At 40.8% G+C, this 19,678-nt stretch overlaps 1 protein-coding gene across 1 annotated transcript; it reads right to left on the bottom strand.

Moving 5' to 3' along the window:
- Positions 1–6,584: 6,584 nt before the first annotated feature.
- Positions 6,585–16,546, bottom strand: LOC109552196 (membrane-spanning 4-domains subfamily A member 12). The gene is given in 4 exon segments (XM_033861732.2): positions 6,585–6,707; positions 8,326–8,382; positions 9,005–9,142; positions 16,280–16,546. Coding segments are annotated over 4 exon segments (585 nt in total).
- Between the last annotated feature and the right edge of the window lie 3,132 nt (positions 16,547–19,678).

Genomic DNA, 19,678 nt, shown 5'->3' with positions numbered 1-19,678 from the left:
GGATCTTCCCAGGCCAGGGCTCGAACCCGTGTCCCCTACATTGGCAGGCAGTTTCTTAACCACTGCGCCACCCGGGAAGCCCGTGTAGATGTATTTTTGATGCGTTTATGGTGGGAGGCGACCTCCATGTCCTCTTACTCCACCATCTTGAGCGATCCACGTACCGCATTTTATTTTATTTATTTATTTTTTTGCAGTACGCAGGCCTCTCACTGTTGTGGCTTCTCCCGTTGCGGAGCACAGGCTCCGGACGCGCAGGCTCAGCGGCCGTGGCTCACGGGCCCAGCCGCTCCGCGGCATGTGGGATCCTCCCGGACCGGGGCACGAACCCACGTCCCCTGCATCGGCAGGCAGACTCTCAACCACTGCGCCACCAGGGAAGCCCACCCGTACCATATTTTAAAGTGTTGCTAAATATTTGGGGGAGTGAGAGGAGTTGTGAAAAATAAAATTGTGAGTGAGGCTTAAACTGGGTGAAGACCACACGTGGAGAGAGAGATTGAGTGAAGCTGGCTGCGTACTGCTGAGTTGGTAGGATTGAGTAAACAGCTACCCATTTTTAGAGTGAAGTCAGGGTACTGAGGCGTGGAGAAGAGGTGGGCTTGAGGAGAGGAACACCATTTCTACGTGATAGATTGTAGAGAATAGTTTGGAGAGAGAGAGGCTTTGTTTGTTTTCATTACGAAATGAAGGGAGAAAGGCAGAAACAGCCGGTTTTAGGGAAATGCTGCTGTCTGAGACCTCTTCAGCCTGTGGGAATGCGGAATCACTGGCGATACGGCCACACTTGCCTGGCTTGCACCCCTACCTGCCCAGGCACACCTCAGCTCTCTGCCCATCCCCACTTCCGAAGTATTCCTGGGAGTCCCCAGAATTTTCATATTGTTCTCTAGCACCGCAGGCCCCTGCTGAGCCTCTGCCGCGTGTGTGGGGCACCCAGTTTCCTTCTGCATCTTCGCCTTCTCGGGCTTTGCAGCTGCTCCTCTGGGAGAAGGCCGCTTGACCCCAGCTGCTGTCTCCCAGCTGCCCTCAAGCTCCGAGCCCTGGGGGTGTTCAGACAGCCTTGCATTTTCTTCGGTCCTCCTTACAGAGCAGGAACCTGGTCATAGTCCGTGCACAAATGAGGAGAATACGCCTTTCTCCAGGGGGATCAAACCCATCACAGAGGCCAGGCTGGGAACTGGACCTCACTTCCTGGTCTTTCAGCTCGAGCTTCACATACCTGAACTTACAGCTTCCTCCAGATCTTTCCCCTGATTCAAATCACTCCTGCACATAGATGCCTAGGGACTCCCTGCACGCCCCCTCCCAATCACCCAAATTCAGGATAGGTTTGGCCAGCTCCTTGGGAGAAGGGGACAATTGTGACTGATTGATTTTTAGTGGGATGTGACAAACGCAAAACACGCTCTGGGAAAAAGAGCTTCCTGAAATGTTGTGTAGGCCTGGTGTGAATCAATGATGTGTATGTATCTAAGATACATTTATGGATTTTGGAAAGGTAATTCTTTTCTTTTTTTTTTTTGGTTTCTGGCTTAAGTATTATTTTTTTAAAGTTTTAATTTTTATACATTTTTAAAGGTCATTTTCCATTTACAGTTATTACAAAATTGTTGGCTATATTCTTCATGTTGCACAATACATCCTTGATCCTATCTTACACCCAATAGTTTATACCTCTCACTCCCTCACTCCTATATTGCACACCCCCCTCCCCCCACTGGTAGCCACTAGTTTGTTCTCTATATCTGTGTTTGCTTTATTTTGGTTATATTTACTAGTTTTGTTATATTTTTTAGATTCCACATATAAGTGATATCATACAGTATTTATCTTTCACTGACTTATTTCACATAGCATAATACTCTCCAAGTCCAGCCATGTTGCTGCAAATGGCAAAATACTGTTCTTTTTTATGGCTGAATAGTATTCCACTGTATATCTGCACCACATCTTCTTTATCCATTCATCTGTTGATGGACACTTAGGTTGTTTCCATGTCTTGGCTATTGTAAATAGTGCTGCTGTGAACATGGGGGTGCATGTATCTTTTCGATTTAGTGTTTTGGGGTTTTTTTTGGGTATATACCCAGGAGTGGAATTGCTGGGTCATATGGTAGTTCTATTTTTAGTTCTTTGAGAAACCTCTATACTGTTTTCCACAGTGGCTGCACCAATGTACATTCCTACCAACAGTGTACAAGGGCGGAAAGATAATTCTTGAACCCATGTATTTCATGATGAATTATTAACCTTAGAGTTTAGAATTGGAAGACGCCCTAGAGGTCTAATAATAACCTGTATTCTTCTGAGGAATGAAGAGACTAAATATAGGATGCACTTTGGTTTTTCTCATACAGTTTAAGTTATATTTTTGGGGTGAAGTCTTTGTACTTAAACCCAGCATTTGTTACTTGTACCTGAAAAAAAAACATGTGTACACTGGCATTTCAATAAAGCCCACTTTATCCCACTTTCTATTACCCCAAATAAAAAGTACATAAAATCTTAATTTTATGTAATTGAATAGCACAGTGTTTGGTCACAAAGTAGTAGTGTAATACCTATTTTGAGCAAATGAATGAATTAATGAATACGTTTTTAGATATTCCAGAATGAAACTACCGTAAGGGCTTTAAATAGCATCATATTAATAATAGGCATATACCTTCTGTGGTAGGATATAACATTTACCTGGACACCCTGTAAATCATCATCAAAGAAATTTTATCAGTCTGCTTTGCAGCATTTAGTCAGATCTCCTACTTAACAACCAATAACAAACCAAATGAATAAAAAAATACCAAAAAAGGCTTCTGTTCCTAGTAATATTTTATTGAGGAAAGGGTAACATTAACAGGAAATTTTCTAACTTCAAGAGAGTTGCAGTCATTTCCGGTCCTCTGGCCCTTCGCCTTTGCCAGTGAGTGGTAGTGGCATATGTAGGAAGAAACAGTGGCAGGGAGGTCCATGCAGTTATCATTCGTGATAAACTAAGAACAAATCTGAAACACAGTCTTTAAAGGTCAGCAATCATCGTGGAGAGTCGAGGCTGCTTCTTAAGAAGTTTCTGCAGGTAGTTTTACCCCATGAGATTGCATGAGCTTCCTTTTTCTTTTAATACCTGGTGGTATTAGGTGGTATGAGTTTGGTGGCCATCATTTCTGGGAGGAACTGAGGACCACCCTGTTGTCAAGGGACTATTTGCATACACAATTGGAATACCAAGGACAGACTGGAAAGAATGAAACAAGCAAACAATATTGTTACTATAATCCTGTTCAGTAACCTCCCTGGTCCCATCAGGGAAGAGGGCCAAGAGCGCTGTGGTAAGCCCGCAGTGGGACTTAGCTGACACTGAAGTCTGTATTCCTTCAGCACATACTCAGATTATCTTCCAGAGAAGAGGCCCAACTCACCGCCATTGGTGTTGGTGATTGCTTGGCTGGCAAAATGTGCTGTGACACAAGTTATGCAAAACTCCTAAAGAGAGAAGATGGTCAGCATGGCTGAAATTCCTTTCCCAGCAAGCTGAAATCCGGAATAAACACACTGAAATGTTGACTAAATCAGGAGGGCTTCACCCTGGCTTCAAAAAGTTCTGATTCATCAAATGTACTATTGCTTGTACTCACCTAGCTCTGGGATCATTTCTCTGTCATCACATGCTTATTTCAGGGGAATGTAAACTAACTTTGGAATTTCTTTAAAATGCCAGAAGACTTCCCTTTTTGCCAGTAGACTGTTTTATTTAGAAACATTAGAAAGGAAGTAGAGTTTTTTTTTTTTTGCAGTGGCTTTTTTTTTCTAATAAAAATTTACTTGCTCATTAAAATAAAAAAATAAATCAAGTAACATAGAACACAACCAGTCATCCCAAATGCCACTGCCCAGAAATGAGCTAAAGTAACATCTGAGACCTGTTATTCTAGAACTCTACGTATGGGCAAAAGGCAAATAGAAAAGTGGATGCAGGGACTTCCCTGGCGGTCCAGTGGTTGGGACTCTGCGCTTCCACTGCAGGGGGCGCAGGTTCGATTCCTGGCCGGGGAACTAAGATCTGGCATGCCGTGTAGGGCAGACAAAAAAATAGAAAAAAATAAAAAAGAAAAGTGGTTGCATGGAGAGACAGCAAGAGAGAGAAAAAAAGGAGAACAAGCAAGGGAGGGAATGAGAGAGCAATAGAGGGAAACACCATTTTTTAATAATGGAATCGTTTTTACTTCCTATTTTGAAATAAAAGTATTACCTGATTTTAAAAGAACAAAAAGAAGTCAAGTTTACAAAATCCATGAAGAAGTTGACATCATTTTAAACCTACAAGTTTCAGTTTGAGGCAGTATTAGATGATTGTTTATTATGAAAAATGAGAGATTAGCATGCTTGTCTTACCTCTCATCTTCTCTCTTCACCTTCCAGTTTTTGTGCTTTTCACGAATCTCCTTACACAGCTTCTCCTTGCGTTTCTACATTCTTGATTTAATCTACCTCGTGTATGGTTGAATATTACTATTCTTTTTTTTTTAGCAACAGTGCCCATGTGTGTTGTTGTTTTACTGAGAGTATCTTCTTGTTGCTTTTATACTGTCACAAGGATTTTATTGGACTTGTTTTTTTTTATTTTTTAAATTAAAAAACAATTTTATTTATTTATTTTTGGCTGCGTTGGGTCTTTGTCGCTGCGTGCAGTCTTTCTCTAGCTGTGGCGAGTAGGGGGCTACTCTTCGTTGCAGTGAATGGGCTTCTCATTGCAGTGGCTTCTCTTGTTGTGGAGCACAGGCTCTAGGCGTGCGGACTTCAGTAGTTGTGGCTCGCGGGCTCAGCAGTTGTGGCTAGCAGGCTCTAGAGCGCAGGCTCAGTAGTTGTGGCGCACGGGGCTTAGTTGCTCCGTGGCATGTGAGATCTTCCCGGACCAGGGCTTGAACCCGTATCCCCTGCATTGGCAGGCGGATTCTTTTTTTTTTTTAATATCTTTATTGGGGTATAATTGCTTTACAATGGTGTGTTAGTTTCTGCTTTATAACAAAGTGAATCAGTTATACATATACATATGTTCCCGTATGTCTTCCCTCTTGCATCTCCCTCCCTCCCACCCTCCCTATCCCACTCCTCCAGGCTGTCACAAAGCACCGAGCCAATATCCCTGTGCCCTGCGGCTGCTTCCCACTAGCTATCTACCTTACTACGTTTGTTAGTGTGTATATGTCCATGACTCTCTCTCGCCCTGTCACAGCTCACCCTTCCCCCTCCCCATATCCTCAAGTCCGTTCTCCAGTAGGTCTGCGTCTTTATTCCTGTCTTACCCCTAGGTTCTTCATGACATTTTTTTTTCTTAAATTCCATATATATGTGTTAGCATACGGTATTTGTCTTTTTCTTTCTGACTTACTTCACTCTGTATGACAGACTCTAGGTCTATCCACCTCATTACAAATAGCTCAATTTCGTTTCTTTTTAAGGCTGAGTAATATTCCATTGTATAAATGTGCCACATCTTCGTTATCCATTCATCCGATGATGGGCACTTAGGTTGCTTCCATCTCCGGGCTATTGTAAATAGAGCTGCAATGAACATTGTGGTACATGACTTTGAATTTTGGTTTTCTCAGGGTATATGCCCAGTAGTGGGATTGCTGGATCATATGGTAGTTCTATTTGTAGTTTTTTAAGGAACCTCCATACTGTTCTCCATAGTGGCTGAACCAATTCACATTCCCACCAGCAGTGCAAGAGTGTTCCTTTTTCTCCACACCCTCTCCAGCATTTATTGTTTCTAGATTTTTTGATGATGGCCATTCTGACTGGTGTGAGATGATATCTCATTGTAGTTTTGATTTGCATTTCTCTAATGATTAGTGATGTTGAGCATTCTTTCATGTGTTTGTTGGCAGTCTGTCTGTCTTCTTTGGAGAAATGTCTATTTAGGTCTTCTGGCAGGCGGATTCTTAACTACTGCACCACCAGGGAAGTCCCTGGACTTGTTATTCTTGAGTCACATTTTCTTTTCATCAAAACTTTATAGATATTGCTCCATGATTTTCCCTCACTGAATGTTGTTGTAGTAGAGACCGAGTCAAGCTGATTTTTTTTCCTGCTTGTAAGTAATTTGATTTTTCTGCCTAAAACCTCAAAGAATCCTTTTCTATACCTTATGCCTTAACAAGGATACATATATTTCAATATGTATCAATATCAATATTGATATCTATGTATCTATATCTGTATGTCACTTATTTTGCATCTCTTTCTCCTAGTATAGGTTATTCTCATTCAGCGTACAAATTCAGTTACTCTTTTATTTCTGGGAGCTTTTTTTCCCAGTGTTTCTGTATACCCTTTAGGAGTCTTCCCTATGTGACTACCCATGAGATGGACCACTAAGGGGTGCCCTTTCTGCCCTAGTCCATCTACAGAGGTGACTCTCCCACTTTATTCTCTAGTCCTAGAGATCCCATGACCAGGAGTAGGGCTGGAATAGAAAAAGGGATTTACTACTAGAGCTGCTGTACAGTAATAAGAAATAAAATATAGATCCACTCTAAGTGAGTGGAAAGAGAGGAGGCACATGGTAGGTGATGGGATACTTAGCCACTGCCCCAGTAGTCTTGATTAGGCAGCCCGTTAATGCTCACATCCACCAGCCACAGAATCACCCCCATGAAGGCAGAGACAGAATTAACAATGTTCATTCCTAGGCTGCCTTTTATCTGAGGGAGATGGCAGGAAAGATAAATCATATGTAAGATGGGTGAAATTAAATGAAATAAGAAGCAATTAAATCTCACGGTTCTTAATCTTTGAAATCTTGAAAAAAAAATTGAAATGATTTTTTTCCTCTTCCCTTCTGGAGAGTTACCATGAAAACTATTCTATATGCCGCCTAAATGTAGGGTATTTCTAAGATCTGTAGAAAAATGTAAATAGTACAAAGCAGAAGCTCATCTATTATATTTGTCTAAGCCTCATGCAAAATAACATTATATTCCCTTTTTAAAACAATCAAATGACAAACTTATAATGAGCATTTTTTCTGTGACAGTCACTGTATTAAATCATGTAAATGCGTTATTTCGTAGAACTCTTGCAACCACTATAGGAGGTAGTACTATATAGCATCCAATTTTATAGATGGAAAAGTCTATACACACAAAAAATCTGTGCTGATAAATTTAGGAATTCATGAAACCCTTGTCTTTCTAAGGACTAGATAGATTTAGAATGAGGAACTTGTTAGGCTTTTGAGGGTAGGGGTGAATGGGCAGAGTATAAAACGTTCCCCAGTTTCTACAAGAAGACTTTGAAATTCAGCAGAATAATTGTGAAACCAAGTCCTCAGCTGACTTGTTAGGAGTTCTTTGGAACGTGCTGCTGCTTCAGCATGCCTTAGATAGTCTTCTGAAGGCCTCTGAAGGGCTCCTAGCAGAATCGCTTTAGGTATAATTTTAGCTCTCTTCTCCAAATGGACAGATTCTATGTTTGGACAAGCATAGTTAGAGGGAAGCATCTCTAAATCATGCAGTGAGAGGATATTTTATTTTGTTTTTGGATTACAACAAGAGTAGTCAAGATTAGACTGATTTATTTTATTTTATTTTTAGTCTAGTGTAGTCTAGTCTGGGAAAGTATGAGTAACATGACTCTGTGTTCCTATTTTCCAGTTCTTCCCTCTTGTGCTGGATTAAATATAATCTTGAAACCACTTCTGTTCTAGTTGTCTCTAGTTCTTGGCAAACGATTTTCTTTCTCCTGTTTCAAAAGTGGACCAGGAGATTACAAAAGGTGGAGTGCTGTGACAGAAAGAATTGAAAGGCCTGTCTCAGGGATTTATGGACTCTTCTTAGGTACTGAGCTAGGTGTTTTTCATGATGATCTGAAGAACTATAAAACAAAAGTCAAATCTGAATAAGACTAGGAGACATGCACAAAGAAAAAATAACAATACAAGGCAAGGCAGAACTGAGAAATAGCAAATGCATAGTAGAGTCTTTGATACTGAAGTGGCAAGAGGGTGTCCCCTGGCTTCTTTGTTTCTGTTTGGAGTGTCCCCCGTGCAGTGTGACCCCACTGAACCAGGGAGCCTTGGAAGTAAACAACCCCATCTTTACTAATTTCCACTCTTGTGAATTAAAGAGTCGGGATGTTGAGCCATTTCTGAGTGGTAAATTGTGTAGACCATGTGAGGGCACACGTACCATGGAGGCAACCCACAGATACTTCTGGGAAAAAGATGCTCCCCTTCTCACGTTCTGAATCTGGCTTCTCAGTTTTCTTACCCAAATAAATTAATCCTTAAAGGGATTAAAAAGTAGAAACATTCTAACTTACCAGACAAGGGGAAAACTGCTTGGATGCCGAAATAGAGAGTGCTCCAGTAATAATGAACTGTAGAAAGAAACAAATTTATTTGTGAAATGATGGGTCCTTTGATTTTTCCTGGGAAATACTTCTGTTTATATGATGAAAGGTTGACCTATTTATATTTCCCTCTCAAAAATTCCTCTCGTACTTCTCAATTTTTTGGAGTAACTCTCGAGGTTTCTATGTCCTTTTGACATCCTTTTCTTTTTTCTCCTTAGTTTCTCGCACAAAAAGACCTCATTCCCTTGTAAGTTTTCCTTGTTCGGATGACTTCTGACCTCACTGCTCAGTCTCTTCTCATGATCAATTGCATATTTTTAATCATGTTCCCGATCACCTCTTTTTGCCACTTTCCACCCAGCACATACATTTCCATCTAAAATGTAATAGGGAAATAAAACTTTGGTTTGCTGGTTACTTGATTAGTGTAAACTTTAGGGTGTGAGTTTAGGCTGCAAGTTAAAATGGAGAACAAAAGCTCTTCTTTATTTAATTCTCTATCTAATTAATATCTAATATTAATATCTAGTATCTAAATTCTCCAGCTGATCAGATGCAGGGCTTATTAAAAGATGAGTTGTACATAGACTGGGGACAGCTATACTTGATAAGCTGAGAAGGACAGCTGTTGCAGCAGGCTACTCACAGAGAGGTCGCCCCAGAATGGATATCCGCCAATAAAAGACAAGGAAGCAAAACCCAACTCTTGGTTATAAATAGAGGCCATTAAACCCCCAATAATTCCGAAGTCAATGTGCCTCAATCCAGTCATGATCTGGATTGCCTGAAAAAAGAAAACAGACATTTAAAAATTGCTTCTTCATCTTCAGGCACCACTGAAACATCACTATCATTGCTGCTGCTCCTTATTTATTGTCAACTCTGTCAAGATCCATGGTGTCATTTAGCTATACCTCTACAGGAGGTGGGCCATTAAGATTTTGACATACGCTAGGGCCAGGGCCTCAGCGTAAAGCCTTGTTTTTTTCTTTTTTTTTCTTCACATCTTTATGGGAGTATAATTGCTTTACAATGGTGTGTTAGTTTCTGCTTCGTAACAAAGTAAATCAGCTATACATATACATATGTTCCCATATCTTTTCCCTCTTGTGTCTCCCTCCCTCCCACCCTCCCTATCCCACCCCTCTATGTGGTCAAAAAGCACCGGGCTGATCTCCCTGTGCTATGCGGCTGCTTCCCACTAGCTATCTGTTTTACATTTGTTAGTGTATATATGTCCATGCCACTTTCTCACTTCGTCCCAGCTTACCCTTCCCCCTCCCCGTGTCCTCAAGTCCATTATCTACGTCTGCATCTTTATTCCTGTCCTGCCCCTTGGTTCTTCAAAACATTTTTTTTTTTTTTTTTTTTTTAGATTCCATATGTATGTGTTAGCATACGGTATTTGTTTTTCTCTTTCTGAATTACTTCACTCCGTATGACAGACTCTAGGTCCATCCACCTACTACAAATAACTCAATTTCGTTTCTTTTTACGGCTGGTTAATATTCCATTGTATATATGTGCCACATATCTTTATCCATTCATCTGTCAAAGGACACTTAGGTTGCTTACATCTCCAGGCTATTGTAAATAGAACTGCAATGAACACTGTGGTACATGACTCTTTTTGAATTATGGTTTTCTCAGGGTATATGCCCAGTAGTGGGATTGCTGGGTCGTATGGTAGTTCTATTTTTAGTTTTTTAAGGAACCTCCATACTGTTCTCCATAGTGGCTGTATCAATTTACATTCCCACCTCTCCAGCACTTATTGTCTGTAGATTTTTTGATGATGGCCATTCTGACTAGTGTGAGGTGATACCTCATTGTAGTTTTGATTTGCATTTCTATAATGATTAGTGATGTTGAGCATCCTTACATGTGTTTGTTGGCAGTCTGTCTGTCTTCTTTGGAGAAATGTCTATTTAGGTCTTCTGCCCCTTTTTGGATTGGGTTGTTTGTTTTTTTGATATTGAGCTGCATGAGCTGCTTGTAAATTTTGGAGATTAGTCCTTTGTCAGTTGCTTCGTTTGCAAAATATTTTCTCCCATTCTAAGGGTTGTCTTTTCATCTTGTTTATGTTTTCCTTTGCTGTGCAAAAGGTTTTAAGTTTCATTAGGTCTCATTTGTTTATTTTTGTTTTTATTTCCATTACTCTAGGAGGTGGGTCAAAAAAGATCTTGCTGTGATTTATGTCAAAGAGTGTTCTGCCTATGTTTTCCTCTAAGAGTTTTATAGTGTCTGGCCTTACATTTAGGTCTTTAATTCATTTTGAGTTTATTTTTGTGTATGGTGTTAGGGAGTGTTCTAATTTCATTCTTTTACATGTAGCTGTCCAGTTTTCCCAGCACCACTTATTGAAGAGGCTCTCTTTTCTCCGTTTTATATTCTTCCCTTCTGTATCAAAGATAAGGTGACCATATGTGCATGGGTTTATCTCTGGGCTTTCTATCCTGTTCCACTGATCTATATTTCTGTTTCTGTGCCAGTACCATACTGTCTTGATTACTGTAGCTTTGTAGTATAGTCTGAAGTCAGGGAACCTGATTCCTCCAGCTTTGTTTTTCTTTCTCAAGATTGCTTTGGCTTTTCGGGGTCCTTTGTGTTTCCATACAAATTGTGAAGTTTTTTGTTCTAGTTCTGTGAAAAATGCCATTGATAGTTTGATAGGGATTGCATTGAATCTGTAAATTGCTTTGGGTAGTATAGTCATTTTCACAATGTTGATTCTTCCAATCCAAGAATATGGTATATCTCTCCATCTGTTTGTATCAATATGGTATATCTCTCCATCTGTTTGTATCATCCTTAATTTCTTTCATCTGTGTCTTATAGTTTTCTGCATACAGGTCTTTTGCCCCCCTAGGTAGGTTTATTCCTAGGTATTTTATTCTTTTTGTTGCAATGGTAAATGGGAATGTTTCCTTAATTTCTCTTTCAGATTTTTCATCATTAGTGTATAGGAATGCAAGAGATTTCTGTGCATTAATTTTGTAACCTGCTACTTTACCAAATCCATTGATTAGCTCTAGTAGTTTTCTGGTAGCATCTTTAGGATTCTCTATGCATAGTATCGTGTCATCTGCAGACAGTGACAGCTTTACTTCTTCTTTTCCAATTTGTATTCCTTTTATTTCTTTTTCTTCTCTGATTGCCGTGGCTAGGACTTCCAAAACTATGTTGAATAATAGTGGTGAGAGTGGACAACCTTGTCTTGTTCCTGATCTTAGAGGAAATGGTTTCAGTTTTTCACCATTCACCATTGAGAACGATGTTGGCTGTTGGTTTGTCATATATGGCCTTTATTATGTTGAGCTAAGTTCCCTCTATGCCTACGTTCTGGAGGGTTTTTATCATAAATGGGTGTTGAATTTTGTCACAAGCTTTTTCTGCATCTATTGAGATGATCATATGTTTTTTTTCCTTCAATTTGTTAATATGGTTTCTCACATTGACTGATTTGCATATATTGAAGAATCCTTGCATTCCTGGGATGAACCCCACTTGATCAGGGTAAATGATCCTTTTAATGTGCTGTTGGATTCTGCTTGCTAGTATTTTGTTGAGGATTTTTGCATTTTTGTTCATCAATGATATTGGCCTGTAGTTTTCCTTCTTTGTGGCATCTTTGTCTGGTTTTGGTATCATGGTGATGGTGGCTTTGTAGAATGAGTTTGGGAGTGTTCCTCCCTCTGCTATATTTTGGAAGAGTTTGAGAAGGACAGGTGTTAGCTTTTCTTTACATTTTTGATAGAATTCGCCTGTAAAGCCATCGGGTCCTGGGCTTTTGTTTTTTGGAAGATTTTTAATCACAGTGTCAATTTCAGTGCTTGTGATTGGTCTGTTTATATTTTCTACTTCTTCCTGGTTCAGTCTCAGGAGGTTGTGCTTTTCTAAGAATTTGTTCATTTCTTCGAGGTTGTCCATTTTATTGGCATAGAGTTGCTTGTAGTAATCTCTCATGATCCTTTTATTTCTGCAGTGTCAGTTGTTAGTTCTCCTTTTTCTTTTCTAATTCTGTTGATTTGAGTCTTCTCCCTCTTTTCTTGATGAGTCTGGCTAATGGTTTATCACCTTTGTTTCTCTTCTCAAAGAACCAGCTTTTAGTTTTATTGATCTTTGGTATTGTTTCCTTCATTTCTTTTTCATTTACTTCTGATCTGATCTTTATGATTTCTTTCCTTCTGCTAACTTTTTGTTGTTGTTCTTCTTCTTCTTTCTCTAATTGCTTTAGGTGCAAGGTTAGGTTGTTTATTTGAGATGCTTCTTGTTTCTTGAGGTAGGATTGTATTGCTATAAACTTCCCTCTTAGAAATGCTTTTGCTGCATCCCATAGGTTTTGGGTTGTTGTGTTTTCTTTGTCATTTGTCTCTAGGTATTTTTTGATTTCCTCAGTGATCACTTGGTTACCTAGCAGTGTATTGTTTGGCCTCCATGTGTTTGTATTTTTTACAGATTTTTTCCTGTAATTGATATCTAGTCTCATAGCAATGTGGTTGGAAAAGATACTTGATATGATTTCAATATTTTTTAATTTACCAAGGCTTGATTTGTGAGTCAAGATATGATCTATCCTGGAGAATATTCCATGAGCACTTGAGAAGAAAGTGTATTCTGTTGTTTTTGGATGGAATGTCCTATAAATGTCAATTAAGTCCATGTTTTTTAATGTATCATTTAAAGCTTTTGTTTTCTTTTTTATTTTCATTTTGGATGATCTGTCCTTTGGTGAAACTGGGGTGTTAAAGTCCCCTACTATGATTGTGTTACTGTCGATTTCCTCTTATATGGCTGTTAGCATTCGCCTTATGTATTGTGGTGCTCCTATGTTGGGTGCATAAATATTTACAATTGTTATGTCTTCTTCTTGGATTGATCCCTTGATCATTATGTAGTGTCCTTCTTTGTCTCTTGTAATAATCTTTATTTTAAAGTCTATTTTGTCTGATATGAGTATTGCTAACTCCAGCTTTGATTTCCATTTGCATGGAATATCTTTTTCCATCCCCTCACTTTCAGTCTGTATGTGTCCCTAGGTCTGAAGTGGGTGTCTTGTAGACAGCATATATACAGGTCTTGTTTTTGTATCCATTCAGCCAGTCTGTGTCTTTTGGTTGGAGCATTTAATGCATTTACATTTAAGGTAATTATCGATATGTATGTTCCTATGACCATTTTCTTAATTGTTTTGGGTTTGTTATTGTAGGTCTTTTACTTCTCTTGTGTTTCCTGCCTAGAGAAGTTCCTTTAGCATTTGTTGTAAAGCTGGTTTGGTGGTGCTGAATTCTCTTCGTTTTTGCTTGTCTGTAAAGGTTTTAATTTCTCCGTCAAATCTGAATGAGATCCTTGCTGTGTAGAGTAACCTTGGTTGTAGTTTTTTCCCTTTCATCACTTTATATTTGTCCTACCACACCCTTCTGGGTTGCAGAGTTTCTGCTGAAAGATCAGCTATTAACCTTATGGGGATTCCCTTGTATGTTATTTGTTGTTTTTCCCTTGCTGCTTTTAATATTTTTTCTTTGTATTTAATTTTTGATACTTTGATTAGTATGTGTCTTGCTTGGCATGTTTCTCCTTGGATTTATCCTGTCTGGGACTGTCTGCGCTTCCTGGACTTGATTGACTCTTTCCTTTCCCATATTAGGGAAGTTTTCAGTAAAGCCTTGTTTGAGGTATTTGGTGAGGCTTGTTCATGTGGCCCAAGGATTCTTCAAAAAGTGCTACTGCATAGGCGTGCATTAGCATCCCCTGAGAGCCTCCAAGACTCTTAGAAAAAATTGCTGTAACTGTGACTTCAATGTCTGTGTTTTGCAAATGGACCAGTTCTCTGCTTGGGTAATCCGAGTTCTGGGGAAAGTATCAATGAAGAAAAAACAATTTATTAGGCATTAACAGTATGCTTGATAATTTCTAAGCACCTTACATTTATTGTACATGTAATTCTCCCAAACAACGGGATGGAGACACAGAGACTTTAAGAAATTAGGTATCTGTCTTACTCTGTTCAGGCTGCTGTAACAAAATACCACAGACTGTGTGGTTTATAAACAACAGAATTTTATTGTGCACAGTTCTGGAAGCTGGGAAGTCCAAGTTCAACATTCCAGCACAGTCACCTTGTGGTGAGGGCCCTCTTCCTGTTCACAGCCCGTGCCTCTGTGTCTTCACATGGTGCAAAGGGTGAGCGATCTCTCGGGAGTCTCTTTCATAAGGCAATAATCTCATTCACGAGTGCTCCACTCTCATGACCTAATAAGCACCTCCCAAAGGCCTACCTCCTAATACTATCATCTTTGAGAGTTAGGATTTCAACTTACGAATTTTGGAGGGGGACAGAAACATTCAGACCATAGCAGTGCCCAAGGTCACACAATTACTGAGGGGCAGACCTGGGAATTTTTTTTTTTTTTGCACGGTACGCGGGCCTCTCACTGTTGTGGCCTCTCCCGTTGAGGAGCACAGGCTCCAGATGCGCAGGCCCAGCGGCCATGGCTCACGGGCCCAGCCGCTCCGCGGCATGTGGGATCTTCCCAGACCGGGGCACGAGCCCGCGTCCCCTGCATCGGCAGGCGGACTCTCAACCACTGCGCCACCAGGGAAGCCCTCTATTCTCCTTTATCTGCCTCCTCCCTGTTCTTCAAACATGCCACATTTTCCTCGAAAGACCTTCTGACTTTACCGGGAACCTCTTGCCTGACATCCACAAGGCTCACTCCTCACTTCATGTCTTTGCTCACATGTCGTCTTCTAAGGAAAGCCTGCTCTGACCAGCTTGAAACTGCTACCCCCTCACTGCCTGGAACTGCTTATCCCTTTCACACTTCTTTATTCTTTCCATATCTTTTATCAACTTCCAGCACACTGGGTACCTTAATTCTTTATTGTGTATGTAGTCTGATTCTCCCACTAGGTTCTGAGCTCCATGAGGGCAGAGGTTATGCCTGATTTGTTCTGTGCCGTATTCCCAGCGCCTGTATGGGGCCAGCTGTGTGGTGTGCTAGTCTGTGCCAGTGGCCCAATGGGAGCAGGGAACTTCCTCTCCCTGGCAGGAGGAGGATCTGAGAGGCCGCCTCCCAGCTTACGTCTGCCTGCTGCAGGGGAGCTGATGCTCAGTTTTACTTTCCTGTGATGGCTAGAAGAGATCTGGCATATAATGGGCACTCAATATAATTTATGGAAGCCTCTAGCAGAGAAGTTAGAGCTGCACACAGGGAGGGACAGTACCATTTGGAGGAGTTGTGTTAGTGGCGTGAAAGAGGTTCTTCAAAAGCACAGCAAAGGAACTAATAATGCCACCTATGCCAGTGGAGTCTCCATGTACATGTAGGGCATATTTTATTTACAGTGCCTCTATAAACTAGATTAGAAATGGTCAAAGTGCCCCGTATGGAATTGACATGCAGTTAAGTCAACATCTCCATGGGCACTGGGTGAGGGGAGAGCAGATGGAATGGCCCCTAGTTCTTTCACACCCAGTTTCCCCAGACGGCCCATTTGTAGTTCCTTCTGTTTTTAAGGCAGCCCTCAATATGAGCTTGCCTCTATACAAATACCAGGCTTGAAACTAATCCAGAGACAGGATGGAGGGTACCCAGAATATCCTTTGCAAAAGTGAGATCAAGCTAGAAGTGGTGGCATTTCCAGAATGTCAGTGTTACTGAATCATCCTGCTACAAAGAATCCTTTGTCACCCATTAGATTTTTGCTTGAATCCAAAGTAAAATGAATTTGGGGGCAAAATCTGTATGCAGACTAATTATTTCTACCTAAAAGGGATACTGTTTCCAGAGTAGCATTCCAGCCTTTCTAATGATTGGGCGTATGTCATGAGATCATAAACTTCTCTCCACCTATAGCTTATAAGCACAATAAAACCTTACAAATGCAAAATAAAAATTCTAGTAGTAAGTAGACTTACCCCTAGTGTCTTTGCTTCTTCTTTAAAGCTTGTAGCTGCTTCTCCTCTAGCTTAACTTACCATTTGTATATTTCCTGGACCCTGCTGACTGTTGGTGAAGGTTCCTGGAGAAGTAATGAAGGGAGGCTGACCACTCTGCGCTTGGTTTCCTAGGCTGATGAAACTCAGAGGTCGTTGAGACCCAGGAGCCGTAGAGTAGCTTGGTGGGTAAGGATTAGGTTTGGTTTCACACATTCTGGGGAAGGCTGTTGGCTTGGATGACATCATTATGTCCTAAGTATTACAAAACATAGCAAAATGATTAATTTACCCAGAAAGGAAACTAAAGAAAATCTTGTCAAATGTCCATTATCTATGCAAATGAAGGAAAGCAAGTGAGCAGTTAATGGGCAATGACAACCAATATGAGTGATACTTATTTGACTTTGGAACCCTATACATCCTACAGTTTGAAAGAAGGGAAGGAGGGGAAGATGAGGATACATTTACTTTCCAATTCCCATTTGATTTTTTTTTTTTTTTTTTTGCGGTACGCGGGCCTCTCACTGTTGTGGCCTCTCCCGTTGCGGAGTACAGGCTCTGGACGCACAGGCTCAGCGGCCATGGCTCACGGGCCCAGCCGCTCCGCGGCATGTGGGATCTTCCCAGACCGGGGCACGAACCCGCGTCCCCTGCATCGGCAGGCGGACTCTCAACCGCTGCGCCACCAGGGAAGCCCTTCTCATTTGATTTTGTAAAGTGTTTATATATATATTGATCTTCTGTGAGTTCATTGCATCTGAAGGACAACAGAAAGAGGGAAGGGATGGTGGTAGGCAGAATAATGCACCCTTCTCCTTTCCCCAAAGATGTCCACATTCTAATCTAGGCAATTGTGAATATGTTAGGTTACATGGCAGAGGTATTTAAGGTTGCAGATGGCATTGAGATTGATAATCAGCTGACTTTAAGACAGGGAGATTTTCCTGGATTATTTGGGTGGGCCCAGTGCCATCACAAGGGTCCTTAAAAGTGGAAGAGGGAGGTAGAAGAGAGTCAGAGAAAGAGATGTGATGATGGAGGTAGAGTTAGAGAGATGCTGTGCTGCTGGCTTTAAAGAGGAGGAAGTGAGCCATGAGGCAAGGGATATGGTGGCCTCTAGAAGCTAGAGAAAACAAGGAAAACAGATTCTTTCCTAGAGATGTCAGAAAGGAATGCAGCTCTGCTGACACCTTGATCTTAGCTCAGTGAAACTGGTGTTGGATTTCTGACCTACAGAACTGTCAGATGATGAAGTTGTGTTGTTTTAAGCCACTAAGTTTCTGGTAATTTGTCATATCAATAAATAGAAAATGAATATAGAGATCAAGAATATGATTGGAATATGAAAGGCAGTCCAAGATTTAAAATGATTTGTTAATACTTTTCCGGTAGATAATTCACCTATGACCAATTAAGTTAATTCTCTCATTCTTTAAGAAAAGTACCCTTGAGATTCCCTATTCATTTTTGTCCTTCTGGAAGCATAGAGTATCTTAAGTCCTTGGTGGGAATTTTAGTGGAAATAAATCAGCACAATTAGATATGGACAGCAATCATTATTAATCCTTGAAAAAAAAAATCATGACACACACAAAAATTGTCTTCTTTGTCCTTAGATTCCTTTTTTGAGACCTCCTCCTCAAACCATTTTCTTGTACATCATGAATCTCAAGAAGGTAGGAGTTGTGCATGCCCTCATCCCTGGTTTGAAGTGTGATTAGCCTACTGGAGCTTTGCACCACTGGTGTTTTAACAGGAACACTTATTCAGACCTTGTCCTCATAGAATCCTGAAATTTCAGGGTAGGAAAGAGCCTTTCCAATTACCCTGTCGCATTCCCCTTGGTTTACAGAGGAAACACTGAAGCCACGACAGGTGAAATGCATGGGTCAGGGTTACACAGGCCACGTGTGGCGGAGTCAGGACTACAATACGGGCTCTTGAGTGCTGGTGGGGAGTCCCTTCCAGCCACTCTGCTCACTCAGGAGGCTTACAGAGCTTGTCTTCCAGGCCACCTAGTGACGGGGGATTGATGCTGCACCTGTAACTACCCAGCAAACAAAACTACTGGTTTCTGATGCTGTGGAGAGGACTTTATAAACCAGACTGACTTCTCAGTGATTCAGTAATTAAGTTAGCAAGGCCTCTGCCCAGTGAGCCTCAGGTGAGCTGTCCAGAGAGCTAGCATTTCATTAAACGCTTACCGTAGGTACAGTGGGGGCTGTCTAGTGTCATGGTTATGAGCATGAACTTGGGGTTAGCATTCTGGCTCCAACACCAGCTCTGTCTTTGGCAGGTTTGTTAACCACTCTCTGCCTTAGTTTCTTGTCTGTACAATGAGGATAATAAGAATATACTCCTTATAGGGTCACTTTAGAGTATTAAAGAGTTATTCCATATAAAGTGTTTAGAATTGGACCTGTTAACAACTGCATGGGTTGGCTATATTATTATTGCTGTGTTAAATAGGTGAGATATATTATCTCTCTAAGTTCTTACAAACACCCATGAGGTAGGTACTAACATCATCCCCATTTCACAGTGAGATAATGAAATCCAGAACCTATACTCATAACTCTTACCCTAAGCTGCTCAGATGCTGGATACAATTGCAAAAGGTTGAACACTCACTATAAAGGCAGAAAACACATTTTGGAAACATCTGATGCCAAAGGGACTACTTTTTCAAAGTGGAAACATTTTAATCTACAGATGGTTATTTAAACATGGAAAAATAATCAGTTCCACAGCTAGGATTCTTGGAGTGACTCACTACAGCTCTCAAATGACATTTGAGAATATGAAGTTTTTATATCCCATGGACCTGGTTTCTGTGGTCACTTAGTGTTCAAACTCTCCTAATCTGCTACTTCACTAATCCCCAATCTGCTACTTCCCTGACTCTGGGAACTTAACTTTCTTAACTAGATCCCTGTTAGTCCCTGTGATGCAACTAGAAAGTGAGACTAATGATGCCATTCAAAGGGGCTGGCGGGAAAATCAGAGAATCCTAAATCCTTAAGTCCTGTGAAGCTGTTGGAATAGTGCCCAGCACTGTTGGCAAGAGCTTGAGAGAAGGTAGCTGTCATTCTATTATTAGAGCCAAAAGTCTTCTATCCCTGTTTAAACAATGGATGTGCCATGTGGCAAGTTTATCATAGAAATTGAACTTCAGAAGGTCAATGCCAAGGTCAAGGAGATAGGAGATGGGGACTCACAGTACAATAATTGACCAGAACAAGAATTTTCTTGAGTTTTTAAAAACGTATTAAAACAACTGTTTCAGGAATTCCCTGGCGATCTAGTGGTTATGACTCCACGCTTCCACTGCAGGGGGCACAGGTTCCATCCCTTGTCGGGGAACTAAGATCCCACAAG

Source organism: Tursiops truncatus, chromosome 8 (genome assembly GCF_011762595.2).
Source record: "Tursiops truncatus isolate mTurTru1 chromosome 8, mTurTru1.mat.Y, whole genome shotgun sequence".
NCBI lineage: Eukaryota > Metazoa > Chordata > Mammalia > Artiodactyla > Delphinidae > Tursiops > Tursiops truncatus.
This window is presented reverse-complemented; position numbering and strand designations above follow the sequence as displayed.